This window comes from Agelaius phoeniceus, chromosome 17 (assembly GCF_051311805.1).
Source record: "Agelaius phoeniceus isolate bAgePho1 chromosome 17, bAgePho1.hap1, whole genome shotgun sequence".
NCBI classification, from domain to species: domain Eukaryota; kingdom Metazoa; phylum Chordata; class Aves; order Passeriformes; family Icteridae; genus Agelaius; species Agelaius phoeniceus.
In genome coordinates, this window is record NC_135281.1 from 12819235 (window position 1) to 12832769 (window position 13535).

At 39.5% G+C, this 13535-nt stretch overlaps 1 protein-coding gene across 2 annotated transcripts in view; it reads right to left on the bottom strand.

Moving 5' to 3' along the window:
- Positions 1-13535, bottom strand: part of GNAS (GNAS complex locus) — a 129950-nt gene that overhangs the window by 46867 nt on the left and 69548 nt on the right. For both annotated transcript variants that reach the window (XM_077187549.1, XM_054644754.2), the window contains exons 3-4: positions 1252-1306; positions 1047-1166 (exon numbers count right to left, since the gene is read on the bottom strand). In XM_077187549.1, the coding sequence (XP_077043664.1) occupies positions 1047-1166; positions 1252-1306 (175 nt within the window). The remainder of the gene's footprint in view (positions 1-1046; positions 1167-1251; positions 1307-13535) is intronic.

Below are 13535 nucleotides of genomic sequence, written 5' to 3' on the forward strand. Positions count from 1 at the left end.
ACAACGCATGTGGGCTTGTTTGGTTGGCAATTTTTCTTTTGATAAAGTCTGACCAAAGCAGAGAAATTCCTAGAAGCAGCAACATTTGGAAAAGGAAACTGTTGTTGGTCTCACAGACCAGCTTGTGCGATAATGTTTACATATCAGGAATTACAAACTGAATTAAGAAATGCTGTGGTGCAAACTACCCCACATCTTACTACTTGCACTTACTATTCACACTTGCATTTTTATTTCAAGCATTTGGGACTGCTGGACACAAAATTTTTGCTGTAAATAGGTAATGATTTTTGATATATCGCAATTCCTCCCCTCAGCCTCCTGGAACAGTGCATGGAGAGGGAAATACAAGTTTTGAAACACTCCTGCATTGCTGCAAGTAGAAGGTACTTCATGGCAATTAACAAAAATATCTTCTCAGTGTTTAAGTGTTCAGTGTTTGCAAACTGTATTTTCATGGGCTTCTGCTACAAGTCTGGTTCAGATACAGGAGAAATTAATCACCGTGAGTGGGCACAAAGTTGTATCATCAACTAAATAATTATCCTTGATGCATTTACTGTGGGACTGCTGGCACCTCGAATGATTAACCAGGACTGGGACAGGGACATGTGTGTGGAGCCTCTGCAGAGAGCCTGGCTGGCACAGAGTCTGAATCAGCAAGAAAACTCCACTGCTCTTCCCTAAGAGAGGAATCAGCACCATTAAACACCAGCTAATAATCACCAGAGAGTTCTGGGTGTATCTCCACTCCTTTTGGGCAGGGCAATTCCCAACAATATCCCAACTTTACGCCCAGCACTGTCCATCTTGACTCTGTGGCTAATTATTTCACCAGAGCACAAAAAGCAGGCAAGAGTCTCCATGTTCCTGAAGGATCAGCTGGAATATTCTGGCTGTGCTGCTGCAAATTCGATTAGCACTCATCAAAGGCACCTACTGCAATAATTCCCAGAGAGCAGCTCACTGTTCTGGGGAAATATTTACTACAGGGCAGTGAAATACAATCATTTGCAGAAAGGCATGGCTGCCTGTGAGTTACTCACCGGAGGGAAATCGAAGTCTATCTGGTTTGCTAAATTTAAGATGTAGTCGATTCGAAACTGGTTCTCTGGATTGGCTAGTTCCACTGGAGGTGCCAAATTGCCCATTGCTGTCACTATTGTCTGCAAAGAAACACAAGTGAAATATTGCAGAGAGTGTCTAAATAGCTACCTGGAATAGTTAAAAAACAATAGCTCCTAAGTTTACCTCTATAGCTTCTTTAATATTGTTTTTAATATCCTGAATTTTCATTTTCTTCTCCCTGTAACAAAAAGGACACATCATTAAATTTATAAGCCACAAAAGCAGAATACCTTTTTAAAACAGAACATGAATTTGAAAAATATTCTATTAAAGCTGTATTGCCTAAAGTGCTTTCAGTCACTGAAGACTTTTGTAGATAGACTTACTTAAATATCTCAAAACTTTTCTACTTAAGCAGTAACATCTACTTGCACCTATTTTAAGCAGTAACATCTACTTGCATCCAAAAATCAACGTCTAATTATGCTTTAATAAAAACTTAACTACAGCCTTAGACTGGGACTAAAACATTCTGCAGAATCAAACAGATTTTGATTCATTTGAATGCAAAATACTAAACATACGTGAAAGCTCTTTAGGAAAGTATACACTGGAAACAAACAGAAAGGAAAAAAAGGGTGAGTTACTAAAAGCAGAAACAAATGAAAGGAGACCAAAGAACCTCAAAACATAAAAAAATTAAATCACAAAAATGAAGCCTCAGTAGAACAAACCATAGCAGAGCACTCAACCTGACACAAGACATTCAGTCAGTCTGGATGTGAAACATAACAGTGAAGGGTTAATCCAAGTATAGAGAATGATCCTCGGCTAGAAGCAGAGGAGGAGGCCAGAAAACCACTTGGAATGAGCACTGTCATTTGGGATTAACTGCAGTCACATCAACCAGCCCAGCAGGCTGGAGCAGGACCCTGCAAACCATTGCCTCTGCTCCCCTGACTGCGTTTGGTGTCAAACCTGACAGCAGGGAAACTTCAATGCTGAACACTGCAATCAAACCAAAGGCGTGATCAAACATTTGGTACAACCAGGAATTAGCACCCTAAAAGTACTACTAGCACTGAGTCTGTGAACTGTAACTTAATTGCAAAGCACCATGATAAAATTTTTCACATTATTAATTTCTTACTGTAAACATAAAATCACTACTTTGAGGGAAATCAAGTTAGCCATAAATTACTAAAAAAAGCCAGCTAAACTGTCTAAGTGACCTTTTAATCTTCATTGAACTGCTTTTACAGGACTCTTTGATTATGGAATATTTATATCAACATTTTTTTTTTTTTCATTTTGAAAACTAACATTTTCCAGCACAGTGTCCCAGAGACTATGAAGTATCAACAGCATTTCCATTTTTTACCCTTTTAAAGATAGTAACTCAGAGTTTCAGCTTACAGATCCCAGCCTGAAAACCTCATTTTATGGAGTTAATTCACTAAGCATATTGCAAAAGCTTTTTATCACTTTTTCCTTTCTATAATTATTCCCAGTCAAAAACCAAAATGAAACTGAAAGTGTATTCACCAATTAAGAATGCAGAAGAACAGCAGGAAAAAAAAAAAAAAAAGAGACTACTTCAAAAACAAGGCAGACACAGACATCCAGGAGTGGTGGGAATTTTGGCTATCAAATGAAAAATTAATGCAACTTTTGTAAAAGACAGTGTCAAGGAAAACACCACCATGCCAAGGAAGGATCTGCTTGCACACTGCCCAGCTGTGACTGCAATGCCAGTGCTGCTCTGGCACAGGGGCAGCAAACACCAAATCCTGGTGTTCAGGATGACTCTGCTGCCTGGGGAATGGCTCTGAATCAGCAGCACAGCCCCAAACATAAATGTGATTATCCCAAAACATCAGCTCCTCACCGACCCCAGGTCCTCAGAAGTTTGGGGCAGGGACAGGAAGGTCAGTGAAGCTTGATGCAGAGAGAAAATGGAATGATCAATACTCAGATGAAAATTCAATGTCTTCCAGGACTTCTTGGCCTACCCACAGACCACCTTATTCCTGGAAAATTACCCATTTTTTGCTACAGAGATTTGGCACTGCTGATAAGAACAAGGCAGTGAGCGAAGAAAGGCCAAAGGCATCAAATTAAGGAAAATAGATTAGACAGAGTAAGAGAGAAAAAAACTAAGGGCTTTTCACCCTCCTCCTAACTTCTTCTACAGCCCCAGGTCTTGACAAACTCCCCATTCCACAACCAAGATGCAGGGTGCACAAATATTCTGTTTTTCAGCAGTGCACATGTGGTTTCAAAGCCACCATCCACTTTCACTTTTTAGAAATCATGTTTAATAATTAAAACGTGTAAATAATGGTATGAAAGCAGGAAGTGTTTATCAATGACAGTGTAAGCAATTTGTCTGGCTTTTATTCTGCCTCCAAATTTCAGCTGGATCTTGAACTTAATGAACATGTATCCAGGTTTTGCCCTGTTTAGATCAAAAGGGCAACTGGTATGATGAAAGCCAAGCAAGATACCAGTATTTTTAAGGGATTAGCACTCATTTTGCTTTGGTTTGGAATATCACAGAAAAAGAGAACTTTAGGGAGTTTGCATTGCTTGGAAGCAAACTCTGGTTATTGTCTCTTCCTTGAACACTTGCTATTGATTGTCTAAAAGCATCAATGAGGTGCACATTGACCTGACTCTTCCATGCCATACTGATAAACCTCATTATTTTAATTAAAGATTTCAGTCAAACTTCCACATTTACACCTCCTGGCTGATCCTCTCACTACCAAGTGATAATGAACACAGAGAAACCTTAACCTGCAGCAATTAACAAAGTTCCTGATAACCATCATCATCTTTACAACAAGGATACTCAGAGTTCCTATTTCTGGTGTTGTTGCCATGGCCCTATAGCCTGCCCAGTAAACAAGGAATCCCATTACACAGCAGTGCATGTATCACTGTGTTTTGTGTTTTGTAATGTTTACTGGACATAAACTTTCCATGACAATGAGACACTTTATTCTTCTGGAACTCGGCATGTTCATCCATCACCCATCCAACAGCAGCTTACAAACAACTCTAACTTCTCACAAAAAACCCAAAAAAGCCCCAAAAAGGTGACACTCGTTTTACTCGGGGACTAATGAGGTGAAGCACTCAAAACCAACATCCCCATTGCTCTGCCAAATTGTCCTTTTTTTTTCCAGAAGTACTCCAACTTTTCTTTTCCACAACCACAAAGACTGAATATTCAACTTAAATTCTTTCCTTTTTAATTTCTTACTCCCAGGTGCTGGCACAAAACCACAAAAGAAAGGGGAAAAAAAAAAAAAAAAAAGCTGGGCTGCCAAAATGTTTTCCTCTGGAACATCCTGAGTAGTTTGGGAATGGCACCAATGCTCTCCTGGCCAAGGAATGACTGATGTCTCTGCAGGCCTGTTCTGTATCTTTAGATGTCATGGGTTAATAAGGTCATACTTTTAATCTTGTTTAAAACTTTTGCTTAGGCTGTGCAAGGTAGGCCAAACAAAGCATTAAACTCTATTAGTTGAGGATTAGAAGAAAAATCTCAAATCCTGCTGTTTTCAATATTTAAATGGGCCAAAGAAAAGCTGCACATAGCTTTCAGGAAAACTAATAAAGTCTATTTTAGGTACTATAAAAAAAGATGACATTTTAATTCAAGTAACATTAAATCAGAATGACATCAAAGGTCAGAAAAATCAAATATTCCTTGAAAACCAACCTAATCAGTATTTAGTAAAGAACTTCTCCACCTGTGGTTGAACTTTACTATTAAAAAGGCAACATTTTTACTCAGACTTTATCAAATCTTACTCAAAGAACACATTAACAAACAGATTATCAGAAAGCAAAAACTAATTTAATTTTAATGTTCATTTCTGGTTTACTTTAGAGATAATACAAATGACCATTACTTGGAAAAAAAACTTAAAATTTAAGAAGAACATTCCAGAGGTTAAGATTCAGTTCACCCTGAAACCTTTGGCATCTCCCAGGTAGAAAAATAATTTTAAAAAAGGGTGCTGAAATTAATTGTCACAACAAAACACGTTAAATAATTAGGGGGATACAGAGATGGATGGACAGGGATGGCACCTTGATGCCATTAATCTAATTCCTAAAAGCAAAGTTTGAATTTTTTGGTCAGTGCAGACATGTTAGGAAACCTTGGAGAGTTCTGCAGCTCTGGAGAATATACAGACTATTTTAATAGGGCATATTAAAATGTACTCAGAGAGTGTCAATGCAGAGCCTTTGTCTCCTTTACAAGGCTGTAAATAGCCCAGCCTCTATCACCTTCAGGGACTGGAGTAATGCATAAATTGCCTTTATTTCTGAAGCAGTCAAACTCTGCTGACTCTTGAAGCTGCTGACAGAAGAGCTGCAGCAGGGCAAGGCTTCCCTTCCCCAGGCAAAGCACGGCACTAATGAGCCCATTTGCAAGTGGAAGGGCCAGATTGAAAATCTCACACAGCAATTCATTTGCCTCTGACTTTTTATGGTAGAAAATGACATTGTTGTGTTTCACACAGGTGCAGCTCTCTGCTTTTTCAGGTATTGCCAACAAATGTGAATGCCCAGGGAGGCAGCCACGGGCTGTCCCCCTCAGAAGCCCATCAGTTACACACTGACAGCCAATGAAAACTTTATAGATCCATTTTGTTTTAAAACACAACTCAGTTCTTTGACAGGCAGTCCTACACTTCACAAGCACGTGGGATTTAAACATGCCTGTTCATCTAAATAGAGTGTCTTTGATGCAGTGAAACATGCTGATGGATTTAATAAATATTCCATAAAATCTGCATTAAAATTTATTTACTGAACCTTATGGAAACTACGAGCACTACCTGCCAATCCACCTCAGAGAAACAGAGCTGTGCAGTCCAGATCTTCAGACACAAGACCACGAGCAAGGAAATTCAATTAAGGTTTTGCTACCAATCCATGTTACAAAAATCGTGCAGTACTTTACAATTCAACTAAAAGATAAATTTGTTTCAGCCTGGGTTATTTCTAACAGAACATGGCAATTACCTCAAAATATAACAGCTAGAACAGCAAAGAGTGCAGAGGCCAAATTAGAGGCACTTGACAATAGGGAAAAACAGTTGCCTAGAGTATTCAGAGTGAAGCTGAAATAATTCATCTCAGACCTGTGACAAAGGACCAATTTTACAGACAAAACTACTAAAATGCAAGAGCAAAACCCACTACATATCTTCTGCAAACTCAACACCACTGATATCACACTGCTCTGTGTTCTGCCAACTTCAAAGAGATTGTTCTGGTCTGTACTGACAAACCCTTGCCGTGCCATGGGGCAGGAGTGACTGCACAGCTCAGAACAGGAAACAGGATTCACCTGGGTCCTCACTTGCAGTGGGGCTGGAAGAGATTTTCTAACCACGTTAATACTTTGTTCTTGGTCAGCACCTGGTAAAATGAAATGGTAGCCAAGGCACAAGAAGCTGACACAATGCACCCTGAAAAGCACTTTACAGTCAGTGTGTGCTGGTAATTTTGACCACAGAGATTGAGCATCTCTCTGGAAGCATGAGACCCTTCCTGCAGAGCAGCTTCCCCTCTCTAGCACTTTGCTCTTCCTCCTACACCACCTTTCCTCCACCCCAAATTCTACTTCACTTTGAAAATTCTTTGTTTGACTTCTCCAAAATTCCAGGCATCAACACACTGTACCATTCAGCTACCAAAGATCTTCCAATATTAGAAAAAGAACAGCTATGAGAATAAACTATTTGCTTTCTCTGTAAATAAGTAACACCTTTTGGAAAAAAGAAAAACCCAACAGGCTGAATAATTTTGTCATGATATACTCTGAATTAAAGACACAGTTAAAAATTGATTATGTTGGACAGATCTAACTGTGAAAAAAATTATTTGGGAGAACTTAGTTCAATTATCCCCTGAAGCATAATCACTTCCTCACACAATATGTGATGCAAAGTCTGGAGTAGACAATACAAAAAGGGCTTCCACAAGTTCCCTTTTAAAGATTGTGACAAGCACTGCAAATTGCTTTACCACTGCTTGTTTTAATAACTGCAATATTCTTCTCCATGAGTAACATGCACACCTTACTATGCAGCCATAAACACGTGAACATATGATAAGAAATACAATCACAAAGAGATACCTTCTGTTAATGGAATGACAGAACCATTCTCCAAGTCAGAAGTCAAGAAACACAAATTACTGAAGTGTTGATTAAAAAACCCACATCACAGCTCTGTGAAAGGTGAAATTGTGTTATTTTTTATCATTATTTACATTGCAGTGTTAGAGGCTGAGATGTGACTTGTTTCTTACCTTTGGGAATGGTACCACAATGAAATGATACCAAACTCTAAAAAAGGCATCCCTGAATATAAACATAATAAACTCCATTTTAAAACTTATTTTATCTCTGCTCCCTGTGATACCCAAAGTGCAAAGGTTAAAGGGTAACTTTATTCTGCCTCCATGGATATTCTGATGCAAAGACTGGCTGTGGGCAGACTTTGCTCCTGATGAAGTTCCAGGACTGTGGCACAGGCACGTGGCACCCTGGTCATACCACCTGCCCAGGTGGATGTGGCACAGAGATGCTGTTCTGGCTCCAAGCCACCTTGAGGCTCCCCTTCAGCTTTGCAAATTCCTACATAAAACCAGTTTAACTGGTTTACAGTCCCTTTATACCTGTTAGTGGCACAAAGAGACCATCACAGACACAATATTAAGAAGCATAATTCTGCTTATCCTGCTCCATTTACCTCAACTAATTAACTAGCAATAGTTTAGGTAAGGGATGAAAATAGAATTGTTCACAAAGAGCTCTGTGATGTAGGAGCCTGACAAAGGCCCTTCAGTTCCTGCTGTGCAATTAAACACCTCTTTAAATTGCAAACCCTGCCTGTAGCTCCCCAGGCATTCAGAGGGGAACACACCGGTGTCATTTTCCTGCTCTTAGTACAGGTAATTAAAGCATATTGCAATAAAAGGTGTCCTCAGAAGTTTAGCATTCTCTCTGGACACTTGATACAATAATTAACAAGGCTGGAGAGTCTGCAGAGGACACTGTGGTTCCTTTCTGCCCCGGAAGGACACCTCAGAACCGGCAGGAACGGGAGGACTCCAGGCAAATTGCTGAATCATCTTGCCTTGTACAATTCACTACTTCCAGACAATCCAACTGCTGTCAGGAAGCAGAGACCTTTTTAATTATTTATTTAACTATTGTGAATGTAGCCATTATTAACACAGAATAAAGGAAATGTCCATTGCACATCACTTTTTTTTTTTTTAAACACTTCTGCCCAGCTGTGCAGCAGCACTGAAATACAGCACATGGCACCTCTCAGGATGGCCCCTCTGCTGCTCCAGGCTGTGTTTGTACAGCCACCCCTCAGAGCAGAACCAGCCTCCTGGGTTCTCCTCCATCTCTGCAAGCCCAGAAAAAATACTATTGTGGGAGTATATAGTGCCCAGCACTGCATACACGTGGATGAACAGCACCTGTGCTCAATCTGGGCCGTTTGCTGTGCTAAATGTTAAATCTGTGCCATTTCCATCCCTCATCCTTTGCTTTCAAACCAGGCAGGTAACAGCAGCCTCGTGGGGGGTTCCTGTTCTCACCTTAGTTCTCACTTTCAAAGCACTTCTGTCCAACCTTTGAAACATCAATTTGATGAGTGTCCTACGTGTGGCATTTGCTCTAAAGCTGTTTTGGAAATGCCTGCATTCCAGTAACTTCTTCAGCCAGGGTTGGGCAGGAAGCTTTGGGATAGAAGGCAATCACATCCCAGAGCTCTTCAGGGGTCTGTGCACAAGAATGAGAGGAATAGCTCCTATAATGGCTGATGACCTCAGTGCTACTTAAAGCTGAAAAAGTACACAGCTGGCTAAGGGCCAATATTAAATGGAAAGAAGCCCTAAAATAAAAATGGCTGGAACAGTGGATGCCAAGTAAGTGTAAATACAGAGCAGCCAAAGCAGGATGCAATGCAGTAGGGAAGACACTGATGAGACAGGTGGAAAATGGTTGGTCCTGAAAATCCCTTGATATATTTTTTTTTAGTGGTTATGATCTCTGTTATCATCTGGAACACTTCTGGCATGTGATATTGTAGGCAGCTGATCTGGAAGGTGGCTGCCTCAGCAGTGACAAAAGGCAAGGTTTTTTGCCTCACTCAAATAAAAAGCAATTATCTAACCTGTTTCACCATTTTCCCCCTGGTACTTCTAAAAAATTCCATTAAACTCTCAACGACCCAAACACTTAACATTTTCTAAATGATGTAGGATTTAGTATTGGTAGCTCATAAGTTCAGAATGACAACCTGAACAGGAAAGCAGTTAAGGCAGGGGATGTAGACCCAAAAAACCAGGGGGAACTATTTGGACAAGAAAAAATGAACTGTTTTTTAAACTATGCAGCTGTCACTGAAAGTTAATATTTCAAAGAGACATTAACATTAAATGCTTTGTTCACCACACTTTCCAACAGCAGTGTTGGACTGCAGTCACTGAATCAAGTCTTTCCTTCACAGCTGTTAAATCCAGAATTTTTACCATGGACAAAGTCTGAATGAAGGAAGATTTCCACAGCTATCTTCCAAGATAAAGAGCTGTCAGGTACATGCAACTTTGCTCATGAGCCTTAAAGAATTACAGACTCAGCATTATCAGCAGAAACTAGAATAGCCCCTACTGATCTCTGGTTTTGGGAAGTTCAAGTTCACAGTCATTCTTAAGAATGTGCTGTCACACCTAAATGGTGATTTCCATTGTACACTTTATTAAGATAAAACTTTCAGCAGAAAGATAGTTTTCTGAGAAACACGATAGATGTCATGTTTCCACGTAAAGACTTAGCATAAAGTTTCCTCTGAAACATCCAGAAAAAGATCTTGTGAAATTTGTCAAGGCCTGACAGATTTCAAGAGTTGTAGCTGTGTATTTATACTTCCAGACTGTGTATGAATTTACTATGGCTGGGCACACAGACTGCAATTTTAGGACACAGAGCAGCTAAATATTGGAAGGAGCAAATCTGAAAATGTGTCCCTTGAAGACCCAGGCCAGGGCATGGAGAGGCAGGTGTAACACAGCAGACAACAAAGCAAGGTGCTGACAACTTTGGCTCTAATCCATCAAAGCACTTAAGCACATGTTTAATTTTAAGCACATGAGTAATTCTATCAACTTTAATAGGGCTACTCATGGTTTAAGTACTGTGATGGATGGGGGCCAGAACGCCCAGAACCTTTAAGAATGCTGCATGGCCTATGTTACATGGAGAAAATACAGCATTCCCCCACTGAACAATTAAGATGTAAATGCTTTGAGAGCAAAATTTACCCTAAATTGAACTCAGCTATGCTTATGTAAACTCGGAGATGGAAGTTCTTCCACAGCCTTTGAAGACAAAGTATGATGAGAGTTCTCATGTACAAGAAGTCCACAAATTTTTATTTTGCCTTTGTTTTTCTCTGACAGCTCTGAGTCACCTCTGCCCATCACGCTTTGCTTTTAAATAGGGAGATAATTAATTACACCAAAAATTTAGCTACTAGTAACACTCTTCAATAAGATGCTTCTGGTTGCAGTTTGCAAACATCAGTACTACAGCTTTCCTTACCTCATACATGTCCAATTGCAACAGGCTTAACAGTGCAATAACTCCTGTCTAACATTTATTTTCAATTTTCAAAGCTGTGCACATGCCTCTTCTGTACAGATAACAAGGTGCTGCAAATTTGTGTCTTTAAGTAAAATTGGGATTTCTTTTAAGTATTTTATCCAGCCAATACTAAGGATGTAAAAAAGAAACAAAACCCCACACCTGCTCTGCAAGTTTCTAGCTACGACAATCTCTAAATCAGTGGTGACTTGCTCCATCTCTAAACCACTCACTAGAAAATTCCTGATCTTGTTTTATCTTAATATGGCTCCACAACATGTGACCGAATCTCATAAAATAATTTGCTAAGAAAGGGAAGAATGGAACAATTTGAGAAATCACTTACAGATTATGTTCTTCTTGGTTTTCTATTTGTTTGAGTTTTTTTACTTGTTGGTAAACAAGCAGCAGAAAGAACACCAAAACAAATTTCTGTGTGGACTGTGCATTCTGAAATATCTGCAGCAAGGGAATTATATACCACTACTTATGAGATGGATTTTATAGCAAATGAAGTACACTACCAGGGAACTTAAAAATTCCATTAAACACAGTTCAAAAGAAAGAAAAAGCTTTGAAACCATGTTACTGCAGAGTTTCCACTTTTTACCAGAACTGTCACTTTATTAAAAGAGAAACAAAAGCAAACCAAAACAAAAAAACCACCACAGACCTTGCTTGCAAAAAAAAAAAAAAAAAACCCATGGCTCTGCTTATCTCTGAGTGAAATCTTCAGCATCACACACAACACTCAGCTAAAGTTGTCTTTATTTCACATTAAATATGTCCAATGCTTTTGCCACATTGTGCCATTTTTAAAACAAGGAATGTGCTTTATTTTGGGCACTTCAGTGTGTCCTCACAGCTTCCAGCAATCCACTGGTTAATTCCACATTCAAACACAGACACGCTTCAAATCTGTTCCAAACTGGAATTCAAAGTCGTTTCCATTCAGGGTGGTTTTAAAATATTTTTTTCCAGAGTCCCACTCGCTGTTAATTGATCTTCCCTTACCTCTGGCACCAGTGTCAGTGAGCAGGTAATCCTCAACAGAGCAAAGCTACCAACCAGAAATAAACCAGAAATAAACCAGAAATAAACCATTCAGCTCAGTTACCCCTGATGACAGCTCACATGGAGCTTCACAGATCAATACTCAGCCTCGTGTTTATTCAGGTCTGTTAATGCCACAGTCAAACAACTGCTTATTAATACCTAGGTGGTAAGAAGCAAGTATATTATGACATGAGAGAATGAGAATTAGAACAAGCAAAATTTGGTGTGAATTAGTGCCACTGACAGAGCACTTGGATCAGAAAATCAAAATTCCTGCATCAGAGTCTCAAGTAACCTGACTGCACTGCTAATTTATTTTACATCTACCATATCACTGATTTTACTACTGAATTTTTGCTGAGACAAGCCTGTGCCAAATCTCAAGGTGGCACGAGCCAGGGGCTGAATGCCCCCCATAGCTGGAGTGCTCAGACCAGCCACGACAAAGCAACACTGCTGTGGGCACCAAACAAACTCACCACAGGGGATCCAGCAGGGAACATCTTGCACAAGTCCTAGCATCATTCTAAAAAAAGATTTCAGCAGTAAAAAGCTTGCTGGTCTAAGGCAACACCTGCTTTTTCTTACGAAAGGTCTCGTCCTGTCCGTGTGAGACTCCAAAGCTGCTCCAGCCCCTCCTGAACGAGGCTGGAAGGGAACCCAGAACTTGCCCCTGTAGATTAGCACGTTCCAAGCCTAAAGCTCTGAGGTACAGTAACATTGGCTTGGTTACAGCAAAGGTCATTCAGATCAAGTTAAGGCTGCCCTCAACGTAAAAGAAAAAGGAATGGTTTCTATCTGTTAAGTGAACAATCAAAGTAGTCACATTTCCCACACAGCTCATGGGAAACTTCTGGGATGACTGTCACGGAAGCACAGACTCCCATGTAAGTTTTAAAATTGGTTTTCTAATATTTTCAATCCTTTATTGTTACAAACAACACTTAAGTCTCCTGAAACTGTAAAATGACAGGAGGAGTTTTCCATTGCACCTCACTTGTGCAATTGCCAGTGGTTTTGGCCAGTTTTATGTTCTGAAAAAGTTTTCTCTGTTTTAGTCCTTCAAAGTAACAGGAATGAAAAATCACTTCAATAAATTATAATCTTAAGAAAGGCAGTCTCTAAGTACAGCCAAATTAAACTTTAAACTCAGCAAAGCTAAATGAAAATTGTAGCTGTTAACATACATTCCTCATCTGCTCAGTGAAGTTCCAGCATATTTAAACACAGATACCCTGACACACTTGGACAAGCAAAGTTACTCTCTTAACAGCCCAGAAGTAACACAGAAATTGTTTATAACCAACTTGCCATGCAAAAGAGATGAACCACACTGAATTTCAAAGCCAACACTGGAAAAAGGAAGCATAAGGCAAAAGCACAAAGAATCAAATTTGTGAGTAAAGAATTTCTCCAAAAGCAACTTGACACCAAGACCAGTCTCAAAGGCTACACCACACTGGTAACACACCCAAATTCAGGTATTTTTGTACTAATTATCTCAGATATCAATAAGTATCAGGCAATAGCTGCCTTTAAAGTATCAACACTGATTTCTATAATTGTATTTCATATGATACAAGGTATTTTAATTTCTTTTCCAGTTATTAAAAGTTTTGTACTACCAGAAGTGAAGATGATATAAGTATTTGTAAGTAAACACCAAATATTACCAGGCAACAACAACAAAAATACCCTCACTTCCTTCCAAGCACAGACA